Below are 24769 nucleotides of genomic sequence, written 5' to 3' on the forward strand. Positions count from 1 at the left end.
GTTCCGAGGGGCACCAATATAGTTACTTCCAATTTATGACGTTCAAGGCTGATTCATTCTTCGGCAAAAACATGAAATACCATAATAAACGCTATACGTAAAATATTTTATCATAAAAACAAACTGAATTTACGGCCATAGTTAATGTATCCCGTTCTTCATCCAAAGTAAGTCATAATATCGCCCCTTAGTGGAAACAACAACTCATAGCACAGGCCTAGTAGACTTCAAAGTGTTTAAACATGACCCGTGTGTGTGTGTGTGGGGGGGGGGGCAAACTAATTTTCTTCTCGCATGGCATTAATAAGGTACAATAAGTAAAGCACCAATCCTTTTTATTTCTCAAATTTCTGAATGGACATCTCACATGTTTATCTTTCTGTACATGTACATAGGCTATACGAAAAATAAATAGCTTTGAGATCATTTCCTGTCCCCAATTTATTAAAAGATTAGGTATTTTAAAACAAGATTTGAATGTATTAAATGTACTATTACACGATTTACAATGTTAAATAGGAAAAAAAATAAATGAATGATCGTCATTTTTACACTATTTCACCTTCTCTAGGATTTAGGAAATGGCAATATGAAGAAAAAAAATGAGAAGGAATCTCCAACCTCCTTTTTTATGACATTTTGTCTGTGCTAGAATTATGCAGTTGTTACATTATTGAACATGTGCAGTAAAGAAAGTCAGCCCACAGTAAAGAAAGCACTCTATGCTAATGTATACCTGTGGCCTATAATGATAATGTCCACAGTTGTCAAGAGGACTTGCTTTAAAGTAGAGCCAACACAAAACATTGCTGTGGGTACAAATGTTCTGTGCTGCACCTCTGGGCAAAACCATACTGGACACAACCTAAATCCTTTAAAGCGAAAGAGCCAAACATATGCAATATGAGCAGTGGTGAGGATCACTGAAGGTACTTGCTGTGAAGCCTGCATACGTGTCATACTGCAGCTGACAGAGACTAACTGTCCAATGTTCATGTAGACCCGTTAAACTTCAGTACAGTGCACTGCATGCAAAAGGATATGGTTGAGGTCAGCTGAAACCAGCCAAACTTCTGGCCAAATATTAAATACTGTCAGGGAGAGGGTACATGTATGTAGGCTTTACACCAGGAAATGTCAAAATAGGTGTTAATTATCAGTAAATTCATGTCCTATCAGATGTTCACAGTTAATAGTTTTTAGAGAATACACAGAATATTGAACATACACATTTCTGAGATGCATCTGGCTGTTAAGTGCGTTATATTAGAATCAGATACCACACAGGACTGTTATAGCATGCCTTGGAAATGGCTCCTCAGAGTGAACCCTACAGAAATTCAAGATGGAAAACAAAACGAGGTGATGTGCTGCATATTTAAAAAATAAACAACAATAAAGCCATTTCCTACATGGAAGTAGGTTGCACAAACTTGTTTTGTCCCTCTTTCTGTTTATTTTTTTTCATTCATCGCTTAACAAAGTCTGTTCCAGTGTTTCCCAGCATGGTCTTGTTTTGTCCCCAACGGTCATTTATGCCCAGACACGCAAATGCAGATTTTTTTTTTTTCTCATGCCTTTCACAGATTATTTTTCCAGGTGCCTGGAAACAATGCAAGGTCAAAACTGGCCAAGTAATATTCACTTGGCACAGCCTCCATTCACTGTACCCAGAGTCTTGCCTTGTGTGGAGTTGAGCACCTTTTTTAAAAAAAAAAAAAAAACATTGAATTAAGTGGGATCATTGTGAATTTCTTTAGGTGTTTGCATAGAAAATAAGAAATTTCATTCATAGAAAAAATGTTTGCGGGAAAACAAAAACTTAATCAGTGTGAGATGTTGTACACATTGAACTCAGGTAACTGAAAGCAAAGTCATTTCCTTGAGCAAAATTTTTTTTTTCCAATTGCAAATATATCAAAGCATACCATACACACACATCAACAGTGTACTGTACAAAGTATGTGCTTCCTTTGAAGCAATTCCTTTTTAAAGTGTTTGCCAGCCATTTTACATGATATTTATTCTTAAGAGGAAGTCACAGTGATACAGTTAAAGGTATGCGCCGAGTAAGCCGAACTTTACCATTTCCGCTTTCACACTAAAGCATTAAATAGATGACAGAATTTAGCATTTTATTCAGGTCACTCTTTCAATAAGATACCATTCAGTGGGAACAATTGAAGTGATCGGTGGATGATTGAGAATCTATTTCTTAAGAAATAATTCATGGAATTTAAATATTTTGACAAACCAGAGCTTCCCACGTCATAGGTGATCTGTCATTACTCCCTTCATAAAATAACAGCACTCTTCCACTCTCTAAAAAATAAAACCCTTAAGCAACAGGGTTAATAGGGTGTGAGTCAGTCACACCAACTTAAAAACACACACACACACACACACACACACACACACAACACATGAGAAAGACCCAAGGAAGATTTCTGCTGGCCACTCTCTGAGGCGTGCTGACCCAGATAAACGGTACCCGTCTAGGCAAAACCAGCAGTCCCCTGCGCTCTCCTGCACTGGACACAGCACTTAAAGAAGGACACAGCCATGGATGTCTAAAGGACATTACTGACCATGACAGAGTCGCTACACCATCTTTCTACAGCACTTGTCATCCTTGAGCTTGGGCATGATACCTTGAACACTTCCAATGTTTTCTTTATTGTTACAAAAGCTGTACTAATCTGTATTAATTGCCACTGATCTGTTTGTCTGTGTTTTGTGTTGTTTCTGCCAGTAGCTGCTTCACATGGATGGTTTTGTCTTACTACACAGCACAACACACTACCCCCCCCTACCCCACCCTTTTCTCCTCTTACAGAATATCACTCTGCTCTGACAGACATCAAGCTACTGGCATCCATCCACAGACCTGTTCATGCAGAGCTGGGGCACCACAGCCCCAGCCATCTGAGGAGAAGGAGAGCAAGTGGTTGCTTGGGAATCAAGACAGTAGCGTCGGGAGATGGTTTCTGCTGCAGAGTCACAGTCCAGCAGCTCGGGCATGGGGAGGTGGGGGGGGAGGGCTGTGGGTGATCCATTCATGGCGGTGGAGCGTCTCTGCATAGATAGACAACGGGACGCAGCGCAGAAGATAAGAGAGGGGTTGGGGGGGGGGGGGGTTGACTATTTCACCGAGTGCTCAATGGAGTCGAGAGGGGGGGCGGGGGATCAGTTAATAAGGGGTTGTAAGGTGAACTGACGTGCTCGTTCTCACTCACACACACACACACATACACACACGCACGCACACACACCCCACACGCACACACACTCTTCTGTCTTTGTGTCTCTTTCAGGTGATTTTCACAGGTAAAACTTGTCCCCAACGGGTTTCCAGGCTCAAAAGAAGGGCATCGGTGTGTGTGTACATGTGTGTGTGTTTGTATTTTACTCCTGCCCAAAACCTTCCGTCTCTTCAATGGCAAACATTAGCTTTTCTTTCATCTGCTCGTAGCTCTTATAAGGTGGCAAATCCAAACGGTTAAAGCTGTGGAGAAAAACAAAGACATGCTCAAGAGGACACAAAAGAGTGAATTGTATAGCTACTGTAGGCTCAAAGCCACACGTTCTTGCCGTTCTTACCAAGTGTGACTTCGCGGAAGCCAATTCTCTTTCCCCACTTTCTCAATGCAGAACTTCTGAGGACCATTGCTCCCTGTGAGAAGCAGAATCAAATCAAAGAGGACTCTTAAGATAATATATATCTGCACATACTTTTTGTCGTTATATATTTTGATCTATTTTGCCTCCAACTTTGATTCTGATGGGTCATTCTGCACTAGTGTCCATAACTACACCCTTGTGTGTGCACCATTAGACAATCAAGAGGGTCACCCTGAATGGAATTCTTGATAGATGACATGTTGGCCAACAAACATTCAACATTTGCTGAGGGTGCTGACACTTTCTGCCTAGTGACGAGCTACTCATTACCATTACATTGATCCATGCTGCTGTTAAATGGGCGAGTTGGGTCTGGCATATCTATTGTTATTCGCTTTGCAAATAATTAGTTACGATGGGCAGCTTCCTCCTTTGTTTTCCATCTGATTATTTCTTTTTTGGCAGGTAATTCAGTCTTACATTTTTTAAGGACAGTTGCATAATTTACATTTGCTTTTTCAGTCTGTGTCACTCTTGAAACGTGTTTATGTTAGTGTCAATAAATTGCTGCGGTTCGTTGAGCCTATAGTGATTCTCATAGATCTCAGGTTTTTCTTTAGTGTTCTTGTAACCCGGCCCTAGACTGACACACCACATCAATCTGGAGAGGTCACTCTCTTCCATGGCCTTGTTAGGCCTGCAAATCGGGAGCTCTAGGCCGGGATCTTTTATGAATAGTCTCGGATCACATAATAATACACTTCCTAAAAAATAATACAACATCATTGATCAATGCCCCACCAGCCTCCCCTAGCCCTTGTGGATGTTGACCACGCTAAGTCCTGGACGTTTTCCACTCCTAGCGGCGCTCCTGCACTCACCCATGAGGTCAGCAAAGCCTCCGACGGGAAGCCGGCACGTGCCCGTCACAAACTGCAGCAGTCGCATCCTCTTCTCGTTGTCCATCTCCTTCACACACTGCAGGACACACACACACACACACAAAAGAATTACAAGTCAATGAGTGAAAATGTGAGCCAACAAAATGGAGGAGGGATATCAAAATGGCCACCTAAATGTTTTAAATAAAAACAAATAAAATCACTCGACTAAATCCATATGTAATCAGTCAAAGTGTGTGGACAAGGACAGCAAGAGACCCTTGGAGTGCGATGGATCAGTTGGATCTGCACAACAATTCAAGCCAGTGCTCTGACCAGACATACTGATGCTGGACCTGTGAAGTGGCCTGGTCAGACTGGTGTTGTGGGACGAGCCCAGGCCTAACCCTACCTGCCAGAACCAGAGAATCTGCTTGCTGCTGCGGGCATAGTGTCTGTAGATGGTGTTCCTCTGCCAGTCAGCCATGTCGATCTCCTGCATCCCACAGAGCATCACCTGCAACACACAGCACCCAGTCAACAGCAGCCACGAGGCCTGAAACAAACACGTCTACACAAGTGCTCTACGGGTGCTACGAACAGGCCTCGTGTTGGCAGTCAACAGCAGCCACGAGGCCTGAAACAAACACGTCTACACAAGTGCTCTACGGGTGCTACGAACAGGCCTCGTGTTGGCAGTCAACAGCAGCCACGAGGCCTGAAACAAACACGTCTACACAAGTGCTCTACGGGTGCTACAGTATACATAACAAAAGAATCTCTTTTCCGTGGCTGAGTTTCTCAGATAGGGTAGTTTTCACTATCAGGATGTGCGCTTGAAATTTCACACGCAGGCCTGTGTACCCCAAAATGTCACAATCTTAATATTATTAATGGCTAGACTTAGGAGCACATTGACACTGGACAAAAGGTAAAAAATAAAATTTCTTGGCACAAAATGCACCTTTCAGTCATTTTTATCAACAAATAGGTTACAGCAAAGGTAGGCGTCACATACTTTGCTTCCTGACTGCAGATTTTGTTTATAGTTTGTAAAGCTTAGGAAAATCTCTGATCAATGTGATCGGTCCACCCTAACCAATGAGAGGCAAGCAATCATTCAAAAGTACATGGCTGTTCAGTGCAAAACAAATTACATAAGAATATTTTTAGAAATTGGTGTATTTGCCACAAAAAACCTTAATTATGCATATGATATCCCATATATACATAAAAATCACTAATATTTCTTCCACGATAGACCGTGTACTACCCATCAGGATTTAAAATGCTTCAGATGGGATGTTTACTCTACATTTTGACCCTGTTGAAACAAAGCGCACACCCTGATTGTGAAATTACCCAGTAGGTCCAAGGTAGGGAGCGTGAGTAATAGTTATAGTAGTAGTAAGACAGATACTGCAGATACATTTGGAAACCTGAAACATGTGCTTAAAAAGTGCTGTGCAGGTGTTAAACAAAGAGATCCCAGGCTACTTTTTCCATGGCTACTGGTCTCTAGTTGGTATCAAGTGAGGTGTACAGGTATAGGATAGTTTGTGTCAGATACTGCAGTTGTATTTGGTCTGAAACAGCTGTATGTGGACTGGTACCTCGAGCTCCTTGGCGTCGAAGAGCTGCAGGTACTGTTGAGGGAGAACTTCATTAAATCCCTCAAAGAAGGCCTGCGTCTGCTCCTCTACGCCACGCGACAGACGCCACTCTGCCACCAACCTAAAAACACACCGAACAAACACACATACACACACAACAGCATTCACAATATGATCACAAGTTTCAGAATGGAAAAATATAATATATATGTATGTAAATAGTAAATAAATAAAACAACTGTTCCTAGAATACAAATGTGAGTGTATGACCGGTGTCTTGTACCTGATGTACTCCTCTTTATTCTCCTCCGTGACCAGGACGTTTCCTCCGTCTGCCTTGAGCTCATGAGTGGTGACCTCGCCCAGGATCTCCTTATCCACCGAGAAGTACATCTCCAGACCACACTCCTCAATGTTGTTGTCCCTGGGGAAATGGGTTAAAGAACAACAAGCATATGTAAGCTAAAAATAACATATTGTTTATATTTGTGACACGCTGTAGCACCGGCAATGCCATGGTAAATGATAAGCCCTCCCTATAGATAGATAGATAGATAGATAGATAGATAGATAGATACTTTATCTCTATCTCATCAATATTATCAGTATCATTTACACTATTGATTGTTGAGTACGTGTCCAACACGGTGAAGAATGCTATTGAAATTGTCTCCTTAATTCCAAATGGAGACACAGTTGACTGAGTAGATTCCAGTGTAGTTAAGAGCAGGTAAAACTTGAGGCTGGTTTGCGAAAGAATAGTTCTTTATTCTGGTTGTAACAACAGAGTTCTGGTAACCCTGTTGTACGCACAGCACAGCACAGTGTTGCAAGGTGAAGCCAAGGTAATGAACTGAAGCAAAGATCTGGGAAACTTCTGGCTAATTATAATACCAGAATATACATTCATGTCTGGGGTCAAATTGGAGGGGGGGGAAACAGACAGTGATATAGCCTTATTCAATTAAGACGTCTTGTGGGGGAACAATTAGTTAGGTACACCATTTGCTATTGTAAGGTGACAACATTCTGTCTGCTTACAATAAACATCCTGTCCTCGCAGTTTATGCAGTATTAAACAAAGAACCAAAAGAATGACATACAGAAAACCACTAAAATCTAACAACGGTCACTCCCAAGGGTCTCTTTGGTCTTACTTGATCCAGATGAGGGAGTTGTAGAACTCCGGGTCAATGGACTCCAGATCCTTTAGGCCCAATGGCTTGCTGAGGATGCGTTTGTAGAAGGGCAGGGAGAATCCTGTGTCAATGAACTTCCCATGAAACAAAGCCTGAATTGCGAGACAGGGAAGACAATTAAATAAATCTACTGAACTGAATAAAGCAATATGCCTTTTTTCATGTACTCTTTTAAACAATTAACACCTTACAAGTATACAAATAGACAACAGTGGTGGTCAAGGGTTACCACATTTCAATTTTTTCCCCCTTTTTTTTTGTCGCAGATGTCTTTGCTGGTTTTTGTTTTTATTATTATTTGTATTTTCTGTTTCTGTATCACAAGCTGTGACTTTTGTGTCACAAGCTCTTTTGATGTTGCTGTTGTCTGACTGCTCTCAGGACACTGCTGTAAAAGAGCTCAACGACCAAACAGTGGATTCTGAAAAACAGTGCACATGTGTACACAGAGAGTGTGTCAGTGTGTGTGTGTGTGTGTGTACACATGCGTACCATGGCAATGAATCGGCCGATGAACTTGAAGTACTTGAGGTGATCGGGGTTGATGGAGGAGGCAGGGTTGATCTGCAGGCAGTAGTTGTCTTTTCCAGCATACTCAAACAGACAGTACATGGGATTCAACACCTCATGGGACAACAGGAAGAACCACTCCCTGCAAACACACACACACACACACACACACACACACACACCAAGACTGTAGTTAACATGGGGGTCACTGTGGTGTAAGCTGCAGCAGCCTCCATAGCACATTCAGGTCCATGTGCCCAAGGGCACCCAGATTTGAATCAGTCATCCCCCATCTCTCTCTTCCACTCACTTCCTGTCACAATATTACATCGTAAAAAAAGCCTACGAAATACACTTTAATAAAGATCCTGCTAATCCTAATGGAGCCTAAAGACCCTAATGAAGCTCAAGGCTGTCAGAGGCTACGAAAGAGACGCACGCACACATGCTATATGGTTTAAGATGGAGGACGAGGAGTAAAACTAGAGCGCTAAAGCAGGTAGACAGTGTGAGAGAAAGCCGTCAGTAGAGTGAGTCCTTCAGGGGAGCAGAGTGGGAGGGAGACTTTGGCTCTCAGCTCAGTGAATGACCCTTGGAACTCTGCCAAGGCCATGCTTGAACTGCCAGCCGGACAAAAGAGAGAGCCCCTGAGAGGCTGCTGGTCTGAGCCCTGACCCACATCCCACTGTAAGCCTTAGTCACTTCAGCTCCACAAAGAGCCCCTGCAAGTTAGACTAGCTGTTACCTCAGGTCTACTAAGAGCACAGGCAGGTACGTTTGACTGACAGCACAGTTCACTGGCCGTAACCTAAGAGCACGGGACGTTTGGCTGGCTGTGGATTCGCGTGCCAAGTCTCTGGATGTCACACTAGCTGCTACCAATCCAACACGTGTTTTTTTGTGTGTGGTGGAACCCGCACGTTATAGGTGACCTACATTTTCTTCTTACAAGACTTTTTTAGGGTCAATATGAACATGAAACATTTATATAAACCTCCGAAATATGAAAAGAAAATGACCATTAAATGATAACGTACACCTTATCGTTATCTATGATGGCTCAACTGTAAACACACACACGCACACAGAAGCCCAGGCGGGCTCCATAGTTAGGCTCCAAAGGCTCCTCCAGTCTGTTTCATGCCGCCGGCTCTCTCCAACCCAGTGCGTCTGACTGGGAAAGTGACTTTATTTTGAAGTAGATGCAGTGAGAGTTGTCTGGCTGGCAGTGTGCGGAGATAAGAAGGGCCTTTAAATTATTCAAGCAGAGACTCATTACGCCGGTCCCCAATGAGCCCAGTGTGGCAAAGAGCAGAGCAGAGCAGGCAGGAAAGTATCTCAAGGAAAGTGAACTTGGCAATGCTCTTCATTTCAATGGGGAACGCTGTGGGCTTACTGCTTTATGCTGTGTTGTGGCCATTAGTTATTCTATTCTGTTTCACCATATCTATGAAGCATTCCTTGAACCAAGAGTACTGAATCTCCTTTGAGTGCTGCATGCGACTCATCATAAGTGAACAGAATTACAGTGACTGATTCATGCACTTCAATAACTCCAGCAGTAAGGCCCGGATATAACTGCTATAATTCCGACTCTGAGTGTGTCCATTTCAGAACACTGAGAAGTAGCTGACTGGGTAAAACCAGACAGATACTTTCGATGTTGTAAGCGACGATGTGGTAAACTCACACCACATGTTTTAACAGGTCTTTCCTCTTGTGTTCACAACTGTGCACTCTAATAACCAACACAAGATATTCAACAAAAATGTGTCAGTAATCAGATCCGATTGGTCGGGATCTGGAACGTTGACTGTTCTCTTTTACAAGGGGTCTGTGACCCGGCTCAAACTGCATGACAAATGGCAACTGGTCTGACGGAAATGTATCCCGATTCTTCGGTGTGTCAAGTTCGACTGCAGCAGGGCTAAACTCGGGCCAAAATGGTACAGTGTCTGTCGGTCAGTGTTTGTCAGTGTCAGTGGCTTGAGAGGAACAGAGCGCCCACCTGGCCACTCCTCCGTAGTCCAGCCCCTCTTCCCCAGGGAAGATGATCCACAGCCTCCTCCGCAGGTCTTGAGGGTGAAAACTCATGATCTGCACGGCAATGACGGAAACAGTTGTTTTAGGAACACATCATCCAGCCCCAGTGTATGGCGTGGGATTGGGAAAGAAAGCAGTGCATGTACTCACCTGCTGAAATGAATCTTCAAACAAAGTCTTGCGAGTGACATGAATCTTGATGTGCTGGGGCATGGAGAGTTGCTAAAACACAGACAAACAAATTATCAAACTAACAAACACACCAATGTTTCCACACATGTTTATGTTTTTGATGTATGCGTGTGTTTGTGTGTGTGTGTGAGAGACCATATTAACTGCCTTAGTCACCACATTAAGTTATAATCTTACAAAACATCACTGACTTGATGATCTTACTTCCTCAAGGACAGTGACGCAAGGGAAGAGCTATAAGCTGACGTAACTCGGTAGCGTTGCCTATCGCATGGTGAAACTCCAGGCTCTGCAACAGCCTGTCAGCTACAGTACCTGCCCCTCTCAACCGGCAGAGCCAGTTCTACCAGAAAATCAGATAGATCAGATAGAGAAAGAGAGAAAGAGAGAGAGAGAGAGAGAGAGAGAGAGAGAGAGAGAGAGAGAGAGAGAGAGAGAGAGACAGACAGACAGAGAGACAGAGAGACATACAGAGAGAGAGAGAGGGTAGTGAGGCAAGACAAAACTAGAGGCACTGACTTACCTGACACCAGAATCTGAAGTAGTGCACTTTGGCTTTGAAGTCTCGCACATAGGTGATCTGGGGACCATTTTCTCTGTTACACAAACACGCAAGGGCAAGAAATACGCACGTCAGAAAAACTCTGAGCATCCAGACAAATGCAGCACCAGCACTGTGCACACCACCAGACAGTGCCATGCTACTGGGAGACATTAGGCCCTATAGTTATGATGTCCTTCGGGGGGAAAATGAATAACAACAAGCAGCTAGCTACTTCATTCACCCACCCGCTAGGGAAGAGGAAGATTCCCAGGAGGAATATGAATACACAGTAGCAACACAGTCAACAAATCAAATGATGAACTTTTTGAGGACTTATTTTTTCCTTTTTTCAGGCCAAATTGCCTCAATTACAAGGACACAACATAGCAGGGGGCAAAAGGTTACTGTTACAACATTAGTAATTGCTTTACAGAAACTCACATACAACAATTACAGAGAGAGAGAGAGAGAGAGGCTTGAATGTCTAAAGCCACTTCTCAACACATCTCAATTGTACTGTTTTTCAGTGATGGCAGATGGGGTCTCTTTCTTTTTCCAACACAAAATATATAAATTCGAGCACTTTCAATGACCCATGTCCAACTATCTTCAAAAACTTTAGGGCCTTGATTTCTTCAAATCTCAAATTCTCAAGGATCCACGAGAGGGAGCATGATTGATGCGGCGAGCCTGGCTTAGTACTCACAGAGAGGACTTTCCAGTGCGAGGGTCGATATAGGTGGTGGTCCGGCGGTTGTGGTCCACAAAATAAGGGATGCCGTCCACTGTGAATCTCATCTCCCAGCCCTCGGGCAGAGGCTTCTCGTTCAGTAGCCTGGAGTGGATTAGAGAGAGAAGAGAGAGAGAGAGAGAGAGAGAGAGAGAGAGAGAGAGAGAGAGAGAGAGACAGACAGAGAGAGAGACAGACAGACAGACAGAGAGAGAGAGAGAGAAAGAGAAAAGACAGGAGTTCAGTCACATTGCAGTGCTGTGTGTATGTGTGTGTGTGTGTGTGAGAAACATTTCACACATTATCTCTTTTGCAACAAACTAAGGCTGACAGTGTATGAACCCAATAATCCTTAATGTTTCACTACCAGGACACAAGCAGTCAGTTTTTACATAGCATGGTGTTGGGAAGTCAAACTCTTCACCAATAGCATGTCAACTATCTGGGTGCTTGAGTCCAAGAGAGCCCTACCCTTGCGTGCGAGGGTCCTCCCATTGCGTGGAGCGCGTAGGGTGATGCACAAAGTACATTCTGCCATTGCTGTCTGTTCTTTTCTCTGATGGGACACAACCAGGCAAATGTGAACACACAAAAACATGCATAGAAATGTGAACAAATGCACGTCAAATACTGCTTAATATCAGTCACACAAACGCTACGCTTCGTTACTGCAAATACAGTCATTTCCTGTGTATTAGCCGCATTGTGTATAAGCTGCAGGACAGTGTTTTATGCAAGTTAAAAGAAACAAAACCATATTAATATCATATTAACTGCCCCCGTGTATTAACCTCATAGCTGAAAAGTTTTAAAAATCAATGTATAAGCTGCGGCTAATAGTTGGGAAATTACGGTACTTTACTGATAACATTAGCCACAAGAGGGGTGGGTAAATGAACCCAGTGTGTCCAGATGGCATGGGGTGACGATGAGTGCCTTACCCCATCCCTGTGGAAGAGGGCCAAGAGGGTCGAATTCTTTCTGGGTGGTTGTGGTGGGTGCAATCTGTTCCTGAAGCTGATGCACACACAGACAAAAACAACAACAGTTACAGACGGAGTACAAAGTCACCGACCCGTGCCGGCCCACATCTAATCCAGCGCCATACAGCAGCTCTAGGCTTCCAGTGTTTCCCACAGAATTGAATTCTATTTGTGGTGGTAGGTTTGCAGAATTAACTTGAATGCAACATTTTTTTAACAAATTAGCGCAGAGTGGTTATGATGCTAACCAGCTTTAAGCACCATTTAGTACAACCTGGAAAATCATTGTGTGGTGGTCAATGTTGATATTGTGGTGGGTCGCCACAAATAAGTCAATGTATGGGAAACACTGGGCTTCACTGCTGCATGGTAAGCTACAGTACAGTATGTCACTTTTAAGGAGGAAGACCTGTTGGCCATCTGTTGTTCCCTGTGTTTCTCAGCAATACTACAAAAAGAGCAATGGCAAACAAAAACTCCCAGATCAACAGATCAACTGTATAGCAGGGGTAAGGAGCATGAAAAGGTGAAAGTGAAACTATGATTAGGGGTTTAACAGGTAAGAGGTTGATTCCTGTTGTAATCCAGTAGCAAACAATAGGAGGAAGAGTGGTCACACTGCTTGAAAAAGGACCAACCCGAATTTGAAACCCTGAATCCGACGCCGAGACCATGTGTGTTTGAATAAAAGCGGCTACTTAATCCCACACTCTATTGCGTTCCGTTTTTGTTGAATCAAATACCCCACTGTATACCAGAAGTAGAAAAAGGGCCAATCACAAAGAAGTGAAAGGTAAACTACAATTAGAGCTTTAAATGGTTAAGATGTGGCACCTAACAACAGACACTTCTGTGCATTGCAAACAAAATCAAATGAACTCCTTGTTAAAAGTGCCCTGGCCGTGGTGACCACCCCACCACCCTTGAAGCTGTCCAGTGCCGTGGGGTCAGTCTTGCAGGCTCACCCCGTAGATGAACCTCTGGTTGAACTGCTGCATGGCCCCCTGCAGCTGGCTGCGCTGGCTCTGCCACTCCTGGTAGTTGCGCACCGACTCTGCTGTGGGTCTCTGCCAGGTGGTGGTGCGGCTGATGTGGTCTACATAGTAGACCCGGCCCATGGGGTCCGCACGACGCTCCCACCTACAACACGGGCCAAACGCACAGCCTTTTTAGCAGCTTTAGGATAAAGCATGTCCGGCAAGTCAATTATCAACCTAATTTTGAAAAGGGGTTATGTGTAGGATTTTTTTCATTTGAAACATTCAACAATGACCTACAAATAGCAACAGAATCTGACGAAATTGGACGTGATGTCTCAAATGCCTACATTTTGTCTAGTCTAGCCCGGACATCCACTTAATTTAGCACGCGTCGGACATGCCTACTGCATTTCATTAGCTCTGTACCCTGCTAAATGACAATAAAGTTGAATCTAATCGAATCTAACTCCCATCTGTAACTCAAATTCTACACTTAGTCCCTTTAGGGACTGACCAGGAAAGCTGGCTTTTTTTGATGCATTGGAACATCCCACATGAGCCCCATGGGTTTATTCATGCAACGTCCTTAGTCTCTTAGTAGGGGTATTCAGCGTGGAATAAGGCCTTACCCAGGTGGCAACGGCTCAGGTCTCTCCCAGGTGGTCCGCTTCTCCAGGTGATCCACATAATACACACGGCCAGTCTGGTCCACTCTCTGCTCCCAGCTGCACAGCAACACAGCAACACAGAAGAGGGTGGAAGAAGTGTTAGCACAACGCTAAATGTGTTAGTGTTAGAAGCACGATGCTAACAGTTTGTGTTAGTTAGCATGATGCCAACTGCACCAGTCTAACATACAGGCCTGCTTTGGTATTGTTGTTAGTGTGACGCTAAATGTGTTAAGTGTTAGTAGCACGGTGCTTACAGTTTGTGTTAGTTAGCATTACTGTAAGCATGATGCCAACTGTACCAGTCTAACACACAGGCCTGCTTTGGTATTAGTCATAGAAATGAGACTTCCAAATGAAAAAACCCAACACTTACACCGTGGTCATACAAGGATACAGAGAGAATTTACATTTTAAACAGAATCCCTACTGTCATGTACGCCTCTGAAAAGTTTGCCCATTTAGAGAGAGGGGCCAATAATATTGTGTGCTTCCAACAGCAATGTGCAATTACTGGGCAGATGTTCTCCATTTCTGCACTTAAGTGGGTGTGAGAGGGCACAAAACCTCCCTGCCACGTACACACACACATTTAAGACTCACTTAATCTCAAGCAGATTCAACCACCAGCATGCAGCAGAGGCGGTGACATGACATCACCCCCACACGGCCCCATCCCACCTCCACCCTCCCCTGCTGTGGTCCCATTACAGCCCTGTTCATTACGGGCACGCCGAGGCCCTGGAATCTAGCATTAAAGTGTCAGAGGATAATTATAGCTCCTCCAGGCTCCATAGCACTAGCTGCAAAAAAAGGAGAGAAAAGAAACAGAGAGATCCCAGCACTAAGTCTCCGGCGGTCCGTAGGGGACGGCGTGACAGAGGGCTACAGAGAGCAACCTTACGGGTCTAACGGGAGACTAACGGGAGGCCGCGGGCAGGATCTCTCCTGGCTCAGATAGTGCCGTCGTTTCCACTTCTTCGCGGCTCGGAGGTTGCCGTTTCAATTTACCTAACTCCCCACTGACGCCTTCAGGGGATGCAAGATTTCAAGGCCCGTTTGTTGGGTACATTTCTCACAAGTGGCTCTTCTGCAATGATAAAGCCTTCAACACAAATCCATGGATGCAGTCTCTGTGGAGAAGTGGGGGGGTGGGGGGGGGGTTAGGTTGGGTCAGGAGGAGGGGAGAGGCGGGCTTAACATACCCGTGGGGTAGCTGCCCGGTGTTGAAGGGGCTACGTGTAGGATTTTCAGGGATGTCAGGACGGACGTACCCGGGGGGCAGGGGTCCGGTGTTGATGGGGCTGACCCGGGAGGGGGCAGCGGCGGGCAGCGCGCTGGAGTTCTGGTTGGGCGCGGGGGGGCTCGTCCCAGCCCCAGAGCCAGGGCCAGAGCCAGGGCCAGGGCCAGAGGGGGGCGCCGAGCTCAGGCCCTCCGGCGTGCCGTTCACCTGCAGGCTGGGGTTGGGCTCCGGGCTGGCCGCGCTGCTGCCATGGCTCGGGGTGGAGCCGTTAGAGGAGGCTGCGCAGGACAAACAGAGTTTTATGAGAGCCTGGAAGGATGGAGTTAACACCTCTAAAAGACGTATGGTCTGAATTCCTATACATGGACTAAGTCTAGACCAAGACTAAAAGCTTTTTTGATAAGAGATTGTCATTAAAGTTCTCGTTTAGTCTAGGTTTAATCCAAGTACAGGAAGTCAGTCTTATATGCCAGTATTTCCCTTCCTTGACTTAGAGGGCATTCACACTGACACGCCTCCAGGCACTTAAAGGGATGCAAGGTGTAACTTGCATTTTTTTTTAACACTCAGTATTTTGGAATATTCGCCTTTTTGAGGTGGTCGCTGCCTTATGCATTTCATATCACAACTTGCTTTTCTAAATATTATAAATATTTAAACCAGAGAATCAATCTGAAAGTCCTCAAAACGGCAAAACCCTTTGGTGGACCATTATAAAGGTAGATCAGTAAAGGCTTTATGGCAGTATCACTATCTGTGGACAGTGTGTTATCATGATGTGGAAGACCTCGCGGTGTGAGAGGGCAACGCTGCACGCTCAGTAATGTTCCCAGACCTGGGGAGGAGGTGGGTCTGCGGGGAGGGGGTGGGCGGAGAGGCCTGGGGGGTCGCGGCGGTCTGGAGGCCCCTGCAGACAGGGAGGGAGACCCCGTGCCGTTGACAGCGTGGCCATTGGGGAGAGCCGGGGCATCATCGGCGATGTCACTGGCGGGAGAGGAGCCTCTGCTGGGCCTAGCAAAACACAGAAAGTTTACTCACAAGACTAGAGAGCTGGGCCCATATTCACAAAGAATCTTAAGGTTAGAAGTAGTTTCTAATAGACGGATTTAGGAGAAACTTCTACAAATATTTTTTTGGACTAAGAGTAATTCACAAAGCATGTTAGCACTAAAGGTAGCACCTAAGTCTGGGAGAGGTTAGATGTAGTCGAGAGGACTCCTAACTCACTATTCACAAAGAATCATAAGCAGCTGTTTGTAGCATTCCACGTCACAATATTTTGTCATGCAAATGCAAACATATTGCATCAATCCGTAGTGTATTGCATGATAGGCCATATGTATTTATTTATTTATTTATTTAGCTCTCCTCCTTCATGGTATTCATGGAGCCATGCTTTCTCACCAGCACACCTGCCACTCATCATCAGCCAATCACAGTGGTCACTCACTCCAAGCAAGCTTGTGCGTGACAAAGACATCAACCATAGCAACGGAGCTCTTAACTTATCTTAGCAGTTGTCATTTTCCCTAACTAAAAGTTGGTCTCAGCAGCTTTGTGAATACGTTTTAAGAGAAATTTCCTAGTTAAAATTGTTTAGTCCAATTTAAGAGTACTCTTAGCAGTAAGACAAAATGCTTTGTGAATACAGGCCCAGAAGTACAAAGGTTCTGGCATAGAGGGCTTTTATCAAAGCATGTTCTCCTGCGGAAACCATTACATCCCAAGGCAATAAAATGTGCAATAAAATTATTCAAATTTGAAATGCAAAAGTGAAGATACACCTACCTCTCTGGCTCTTTATTTGGTTTCAAATCCCCATTTGGAAGTGATGCTTCTGTATTTAAATAAAAAATCATTAGGTTGGAAATAACTGCAAAACCCTAGATCAATTCATTCAAGAGATGAACACACTTGCACACAATACAATCTATGCCTAGTAATCAGAATCAGAAATGGGAGAAAAGGCCACGCCAGACAATATCTCATAACAATCTGACATGAAGCTGTAAGTAATGTACAAGTGCAAAGATGCAGGGGTCTACTCTCTGATCCCCGGTCCCCTTCTCCTCCCCATTCATCTGAAACCAGCTGGCCCAGTGATAGACAACGTGTTATTACACAACCCTACTCCCAGCCTTAGAGCTTTATCAGAGATTGTGATAATTCATCCCCTGATAACAAATATCAACTATACTGTCAAAATGTCATATTGATGATCCAGTTGCATAGACACATGGCCCAAAATTAGCCCGTCATTTGTTGGACATGAATAAAACAACTGCATTTTAGGCCTTGTTTGTCAAATGTATAATTCAAATATAATTGTAGTTATCTACAGTATATTCTCTATTTTCTTCATTGAATTTACAAAATAAATGTGCTGTATATGGTTATTGGGATACGAGATGACCCATGATGTCATACGAGATCTTAGTCAGGTCGCACAGCCCTAATTAGGTGTCTCACCGCGATTCTGCTCCTCGGCGGCGAAGGTCTGCGGATCCACCTGCATGCCGTCCAGGCAGACGCACAGGTCCCCCACAACGTCCGACTGGTCCCTGTCTGCACTCAGCTGCAGCGTCTGCACCACCTCACAGACTACACTCCACATGAGGGAGGATGGACACAGTGAGGCAACAGAAACAAAACCGCACACACTTCCTGCCAACCTGGCAAATGTTATAAAGGCCAGCATATTTACAGGATGTGCACAAGAGCGCATGAGGAGTACATGAACGGCATTATTGTGGCAACAGGGCACAGTAGTGGGTAGATACAGATAGAGACTTTCAAAGACTTCACCAGAGAAACCAACCAAACCAAAGCCAAAACACGTCAGAGTGCTCAGATCATTTAAACTCTTGGTTAAATGGGGTCTTTTGTTTGCCAGTGTTCTAAGGACCACACACTTGTGGAGGTGTTTCCAATAGGCTGGCTTCAGTCACATGGCCTGCACATGTTAAGTATTTGTGAAAAGACCCTTTGTGGTAGTGGAGTAAGCCTGCTCACCTGCCTGCTAAAAGCTAAAGTGGCAGAGAAAGCATGATGGTAGAGAGCAACTCGGCCCATATGCAAAACCAGTAATGTGTGTGCGCTCAGACAGACACATGCTCTTCTCGCTCTCTGCTTCCTGCTTTGTTTTGTTTTTTTCCATCCCCACCCTCTGAGTGTCTTTCATTTCTGTTTCTGTGATGAATCAGATCTGCCGTCAAAAGAAGAGGCAAGGAGAGAAGGAGGTGGGCGGGCACGAGAGAGAGAGAAAGAGAAAGAGAGAGAGAGAGGAAGAGAAAGAGAGAGACAGAGAGAGAGGGAGAGAAAGAGAGACAGAGACAGAGAAAGAGAGAGACAGAGAGAGGAAGAGAAAGAGAGAGACAGAGAGAGAGGGAGAGAAAGAGAGACAGAGACAGAGAAAGAGAGAGACAGAGAGAGAGAGAGAGAGAGAGAGAGAGAGAAAAAGGCACTTACTTTTCATGTCATTCGACTTGAGCATTTCGCTGACTTCCAGAGTGGCCATCCCTAAAAGAATGTCGGCCTTCAGTGTCTGGTGACTCCAGACCCGAAAGATAAGCTTGCTGAAGGGTGTAACAATACTGGAAGGGAAAAAAACACAACACAAGTGAGCCAGTGTTAAATGTCCTTCCAGGTTGGCAATCATAGACCCAAAGCCTTTTCAAGGACAACTTCATTTAGTCATAAGGACATAAAGAGGTTTCTCCTCAGCACAATCACAATCCAAAAACTGTAACTATGTTGTTTCAGCTTTCATATTCTTATACACATTAGATGTTCTCCATAAGTAGAGGTTCACAAAGGGAAGAGGAAAGGTGACATTTAGAAATGGTTCTGCCAACGTATTGACTGCATCTTGTGGGTGTTCCCTGGTGAGGACACCTGATGCACTACACAACTACAGTACACAGGCAACAGTGGCAGCTCACGCACCTCGGATTCTGAGAAACACAAACACTACAACTCCCTTGTTGACGTTTCGGTCATATTTTGTGGTTTAGTCAGCACCATGTTGGTGTTCCACTCAGCACATCACAGAAACATCAACAGCACTATATTTATTGAGGGGGGATATGTGGTTAAGTGACAAAAGCAACTAGAAGTTAACTTAGTTTGGAGCAGCCTAAACACTTTAAAGGAGCAATCTGGCTATGTTTTGCTAGATGAATGACACAATAAGGCTCCTTTATGTTCCATATCCTCAGGCTTAACTTGCAGGTGTGTCACTAAACCATGTACTTGAAACACGCTGGTTTTGTTGTTGTTTATTGTTGTTATTTTTGTTGTTGCTAGTTTCACAGGTTGGGCGTGTCCTGCTTTGCTGCTACCCTCCAGCCCGTGTCACTCGATCATGAGTAAACCACCTGTGATACTCACACAGTGATGGGCTGTTTCCATTTGGGAGTGAAGGTGTTGGTGCATTTTTCCGTCTTCTTGGATTGGCCGTCCACTGCTACCTCAACATAGGGACTCGGCCCAAACCAGTTCTTCTTGTTCTCTTTCAGTTTCGCAGCGAGAACTACAGGTGAGGGACAGCAAAAGGTTCAGAAACCACTGATAACATCAGGTGTACCATTAAGCAAGATCAAATGGGAACCACCTTATCAAGCAATATTATAGTCCTTTTACAATCAGCAATCAGCACTAAACTTGCCGACTTAGCACACAACTATACTGTGTTAATCAAGATACATACCGATAACCTGAAGTTGGGCCTTCATCGTGAAGCCATCAATGGAGCCAAGAGGTTAGGTAACAAGCTGCCAAAGAAACAGGATAGGAAAAACCATAAATAATGTTGTTCATTTAGTAATTACACATTGCCGTGCAGCCTTTTCAAATCACAAAGGTCATAGAGGATTTGGCCCATTCTCTCAGTGGTTAAACACACAGCTGTTTAGTTGTAGGACATCAAGGCTCACCAGCAGAAAATAACAGCTCTAGATTATAGTGACAGACCATCACAAATTAATAAAATTCACCAAGTCATCAACCATGGGTCTTTTCAAGGTCCATTTTTGTTTGATTTCTTGTACTGTGGTTTGACCTCATATCACACAATTTCAGCTGTACTGAAGTGCATGGAGTCAGAACAAAAACAAACCCACGCGCAACACTTCTGCTTAGTTCTGTGCTGCAGGCAGGGGAGTCATGAATGGCTATGGCTGTGGTGCAGGGAGTATGGGAGGAAAGACAGGGCTTAACCTGAACAGGATTAGCAATGATGCAACCCTGAGGACACGGCCCCCTCTACATGCTACTCTGACTTATTATTTCCAGGGACAGAGTAAAGCTGATGATACATAAACACAAGGCAACTTTTAGAGCAACGTTTTGAGCTTTAAGTCATCAGAAGGCAAATTGTTATGATCCTACAATCAGATCACAAGGAACCTGTTTTGTCATTGCCTAGCAACATTGCTCAAAAAAGTTAACGTATCCCCATGTTTCATCACTTTCAGATGAAGATGCTTACAGTGTGCGTCAGAGGGACAGAAACGGAGGAGACCTAAACAGCCACTACTGTTCCATTTGGAAACTCTTGAGCACACACCACTACAGAGAGCACACACTGTAATCAGACATCAAACACTTGGGGTACGGGTATGAGGTGTGCGCAGATTCAAAGTACCAGCACTAGGCCTGCTTCTTATAGAAGGACAGAGACGGTCAGCCATCTAACATGTTCGAAAACATTCCATTAAGATAACCTAGCCTACGCTATTTGAATGAGCCAAGGCAACTTAAGACTCCCCTTCAATCACTAAAGTGCTCCATTGTTTCTCATGTTAACATTTGGTACAGGAGATGGAGTGTGACACCGTGGCATTTATTGTCAAAGTCAACAGCAAATTGCCAATTTTGCTAATTTAACCACCAAATCTTCACAACTCAGGCGTATCATCAGGTAAGATATTCAAGCAACTAAACATGTGAAGCTGGTTAAGATGGTCTTAAGAAAAGTTTTGCCATTCGGCTTTCGTTCACCTAGAATATTTTACATGGCCTTGACATCTGCCTAATCCAACTCCAGGACAGATAGTTTGTTCTCTCATCAAAGGCTAAACATTCAACAGAACACGCATAATTTAAGGGTTAATAATTCATTTGCATGTCAGGGAAAGCTTACCAAAGGGCATCTTACGCATGGCTCTGGATATGACAACATGAGGGCCTCTATCTGGCAGCTACAGCCCAGCTAGGCCTATATGATTTAATTTCCAGACCATTCGAAACACTAACACAAGAGCTTTTAGTTTCTATTTTGAGAATGGACTTCCTGGGATGAATGCGATCGGGAAGTTCGACCTTTGATAGCAAACATGGCACCTGTGTATTTATTTCAGATAATAATAACCACATCAACCAGCACACGCAGTTAACAGGTTAACTGTCAACAATGTTGAGCAGATTTTCCTGAACTTCGTACATAGATTTTCAAGAGAACCCAGTGTCTGATCTGATCTGAACTAACCTAGGATGCTGTCTGTTGCCGTAACACTAATGTTAAGTTAATTATACTAAGCTGTAACAGCATTAACAACATGACATAGACCCTAATTTTTGTAACGTTAACTAACGTTACATTCTGAACTTACACAATGGTATGACACACGGACATAATAAACGTTTAGCAGCTATTGCTGACACGTCACAGCTACCTTTCATAGCCGCATATGATAACTTATGGCCAACTTTTATGAGTGTCTACGCCAAAACCAAAAGCAAACAACCAGGCTCATTATGTGATTGTCTTGTGTGCTAGGTTGCTTACTTGCTAGCTAGGCCTTCAGTGAAGCCAAACTAGCCAACTTTAATAAGTCACGCATGAAATGTGTTCAGGTAACAACAGCGCAAACGTAAAAACCTAAGTTATCCAAGTTAAGGTTATGGTGCCTAGCTGGTCACAGAGACATTAATAAGTTACACACAGGTCCAGTAACGTAAGCTTAATCGCTCACGTCAGATGGCTAACTTAACTTATGCAGCCATGATGGTCTGCCTTGTAGTTTTTATATTAAAAACTGGAATAACGTTAACTAGCTAACTTTTGAGGATCATGTGTACAGAAGCCTTACAACAGGTAACGTTATAAGGATATCAAGCTAAAAAGGGAGTAATTGGCTAGCAGGAGTTCGTACCAGCACAGCAAACGTAGACCACTATAACATTCGCTGTCTAGCTAGAACTAGCTTCCCTAGCTTGCTTGCTGCGTTGGCCAGCAATGTTTGCTAACTCTTCGACAGTCCTAATGTTAAGTTAGCTGACTAGCGAACTAGCAGGCGGACATGACTGATGTGACAAATAACGACTCCACTTAGTAAATGCAGTGACTCATGTCATATCAAAAGCAAATATATACAGTACCAAACAAGCTTGTAAACATCCTTGGGGTCAGATAAGGCGTTGTTTACCTGAAACGCTGTCAGCGATCTAGCTGGCCACTAATTAGCCGCGCCAGAGCGCTGTCACAGGTGCAGCTAACCCTAATGTTAGCTCTATTCCGATCATCACATTTTAGTTGCTCGTCATTGAACACAATCTTACCAACTTTGATAGGATACGTAAGATGATTAGTCCTTGATGTCCGATTTAAAACAAGGTTAGGTTCCACTTTTTGGAGTAGTTTGTTTTCGGTCCATTTCATATTTCTAAACGAGGATCAGCCACCATCTCTGAGCTTGTCATGTGACAGACGAACCCACAACGCAGCTTGACGTTAGGCAGAGCTCAGTTCAATTTCCTTACAATTTACTCAACGCATCTTATGTAACCTCATAGGCTCCGATTAGTGTGTAGGCTACAAATATAACACCCAACCTTATAATATTGAGATGATGTTTGTGGTAGGCTACCCATTAACTTATAGGTCTACTCCATAATATAGCCTATCCACTTTTTTTAAAAGTAGGCTAACAGTTTATTTTTTTAATCTTTTTAGTTATATTTAGGCCTAACCATTTTGTAAAATGTCATAAATTGTAAATACAATTTCTTAGGCCTGTGCTTTTGAAAGAGTCTGTAAGGTGGCATTTAAATAGCCAAGTCTTCAAGAGGAGAGTCGTTTGGCCACACTCGTTGTAATCTTATGGGACAAATTTAAGACTTTTCTGTCATAAGTATATAAGTAAGTATATACTCTTTTGATCCCGTGAGGGAATTTGGTCTCTGCATCTATCCCAATCCGTGAATTAGTGAAACACACTCAGCACACAGTGAGCTGAAGCACACACTAATCCCGGCGCAGTGAGCTGCCTGCAACAACAGCGGCGCTCGGGGAGCAGTGAGGTGAGGGGTGCCTTGCTCAAGGGCACTCGTGCCTACTGGTCGGGGTTCGAACCGGCAACCCTCCGGTTACAAGTCCGGAGCGCTAACCAGTAGGCCACGGCTGCCCTATCATATAGGCCAGAGGTTCTTAAACTGGGGGTCAGGAAAGTTTAAGAACCACTGGCCTAGGCTATAGGCGTCATTTAGTTTGCATACACAGGTATTTGCTTACTGTAATAAACTTGATTTGGCAATAGACTTATAGGACACAGCTATAGGCCTATAGCCTTTAATTATAGTTTTTTACTGGTAATCAAATTGCACTGTTCGATTATGGAATCACTATCTTAATCACCATACGACATCATAGCAGTATCACTGCAATGTCACTGGATACAGCTTTTTTGTTGACTGGAAAGAACATGACTGTATTGATTTTTTCATTATTTTCACGCACCAATTGTGTGTGTTTTATTGTTTTTGTATATATCTTGTCTCCAATCCTCACAGAAAAAATATGACAGAGCTTTCAATGAACCCCATTAAAATCAATAGGCCAAAATCATGTGTTAACTTAACACATTATGATATATTTTCCAACATCTCCAAAGCCAGTTAAAGGAAGCTTCATCAAATTTGGCTCTTGGCTTATTCAGGGCCTGATGAACTGATACAGTACTCAATGTATGTGGGATCAAAGGTCAAGATCATGTGTGGTAACTCTAGAAATACAGTATTTGGACAATATCTCCAAAGAGGTTTAGAGATCTCCATCAAAGTTAGAACAGTTAACCACTATAAAGGTTGTATTAACTATTTTGATACCATATAAGATGAATTGAGATATTTGCCACCCTCTCCAAATGTTGGTGCACCATAAGCTGTAGTCCATAGTCTTTTATTGTATACTGTATGAACTAAGTGTACAGCAATTAATTTTGTCCTCTAGAATTAAGGAAAAGGTATTCAACCACCAACACTATATATTTTAAGCCTACACCCTCTGTATGCAAGTTAACAAGAGTTAAGCCTACCTTCCTGCCTTCCTCCATACCATGCACAATATATAGTCCTATATTGAATAGGTGAACCAAGTATACTGCTGATACATGTTGTCTTCTGGGAAAGGTAATCCAACCACCTATATCAACAGTTCATTAAATGTCCGACCAGAGAGAACACCACTTTAGATCACTGTTACACTACAGTCAGTGCCTATTACGCCGTCCTTCGCGAAGCATCACGTCATTGTTTACTTGATCCCCGCATACAGGCAAGAACG

At 43.7% G+C, this 24769-nt stretch overlaps 1 protein-coding gene across 4 annotated transcripts; it reads right to left on the bottom strand.

The window, feature by feature from the left end:
* Window positions 1-318: 318 nt before the first annotated feature.
* On the bottom strand, window positions 319-24769 carry itcha (itchy E3 ubiquitin protein ligase a). Of its 4 annotated transcripts, XR_012983106.1 has the most exons (25): window positions 22768-22932; window positions 19916-19979; window positions 19597-19738; window positions 18676-18800; window positions 17677-17808; window positions 16996-17044; window positions 16043-16218; window positions 15170-15485; window positions 13926-14021; window positions 13282-13456; window positions 12275-12350; window positions 11805-11889; window positions 11310-11438; window positions 10583-10655; window positions 10018-10089; window positions 9833-9921; window positions 7807-7966; window positions 7273-7406; window positions 6399-6539; window positions 6116-6236; window positions 4915-5019; window positions 4503-4599; window positions 3601-3673; window positions 2888-3505; window positions 319-1701 (listed from the first exon to the last, which is right to left on the bottom strand). XR_012983106.1 is itself a non-coding variant. In XM_076268789.1 (24 exons), exons 2-24 carry the CDS (start codon window positions 19938-19940, stop codon window positions 3406-3408), a joined length of 2691 nt encoding a protein of 896 aa, XP_076124904.1. In that variant the 5' UTR covers window positions 19941-19979; window positions 24522-24769; the 3' UTR covers window positions 319-3405. The 4 variants fall into 4 exon arrangements, 3 of the variants coding, with proteins under 3 accessions (XP_076124904.1, XP_076124905.1, XP_076124903.1); XM_076268789.1 differs by lacking the exon at window positions 22768-22932 and adding an exon at window positions 24522-24769 and having other exon boundaries at window positions 319-3505; XM_076268790.1 differs by having other exon boundaries at window positions 319-3505; window positions 15239-15485.

Source organism: Alosa pseudoharengus, unplaced genomic scaffold, assembly GCF_046254945.1.
Source record: "Alosa pseudoharengus isolate Yale_2024_CS ecotype anadromous, Long Island Sound unplaced genomic scaffold, YU_APseudo_1.1 YU_APseudo_1.1_scf_5, whole genome shotgun sequence".
NCBI classification, from domain to species: domain Eukaryota; kingdom Metazoa; phylum Chordata; class Actinopteri; order Clupeiformes; family Clupeidae; genus Alosa; species Alosa pseudoharengus.

What these genes read in the sequence shown, in the direction of transcription:
- itcha (XM_076268789.1), bottom strand. Translation starts at nt 19,940, where the DNA reads ATGAAGGCCCAACTTCAGGTTATCG. An exon ending in CCCTCTTCCACAGGGATGGG is followed by an intron (nt 11,890 to 12,274) that starts GTAAGGCACTCA and finishes GTGTCCCATCAG; the next exon opens with AGAAAAGAACAGACAGCAAT. An exon ending in TTGAAGATTCATTTCAGCAG is followed by an intron (nt 9,922 to 10,017) that starts GTGAGTACATGC and finishes ATTGCCGTGCAG; the next exon opens with ATCATGAGTTTTCACCCTCA.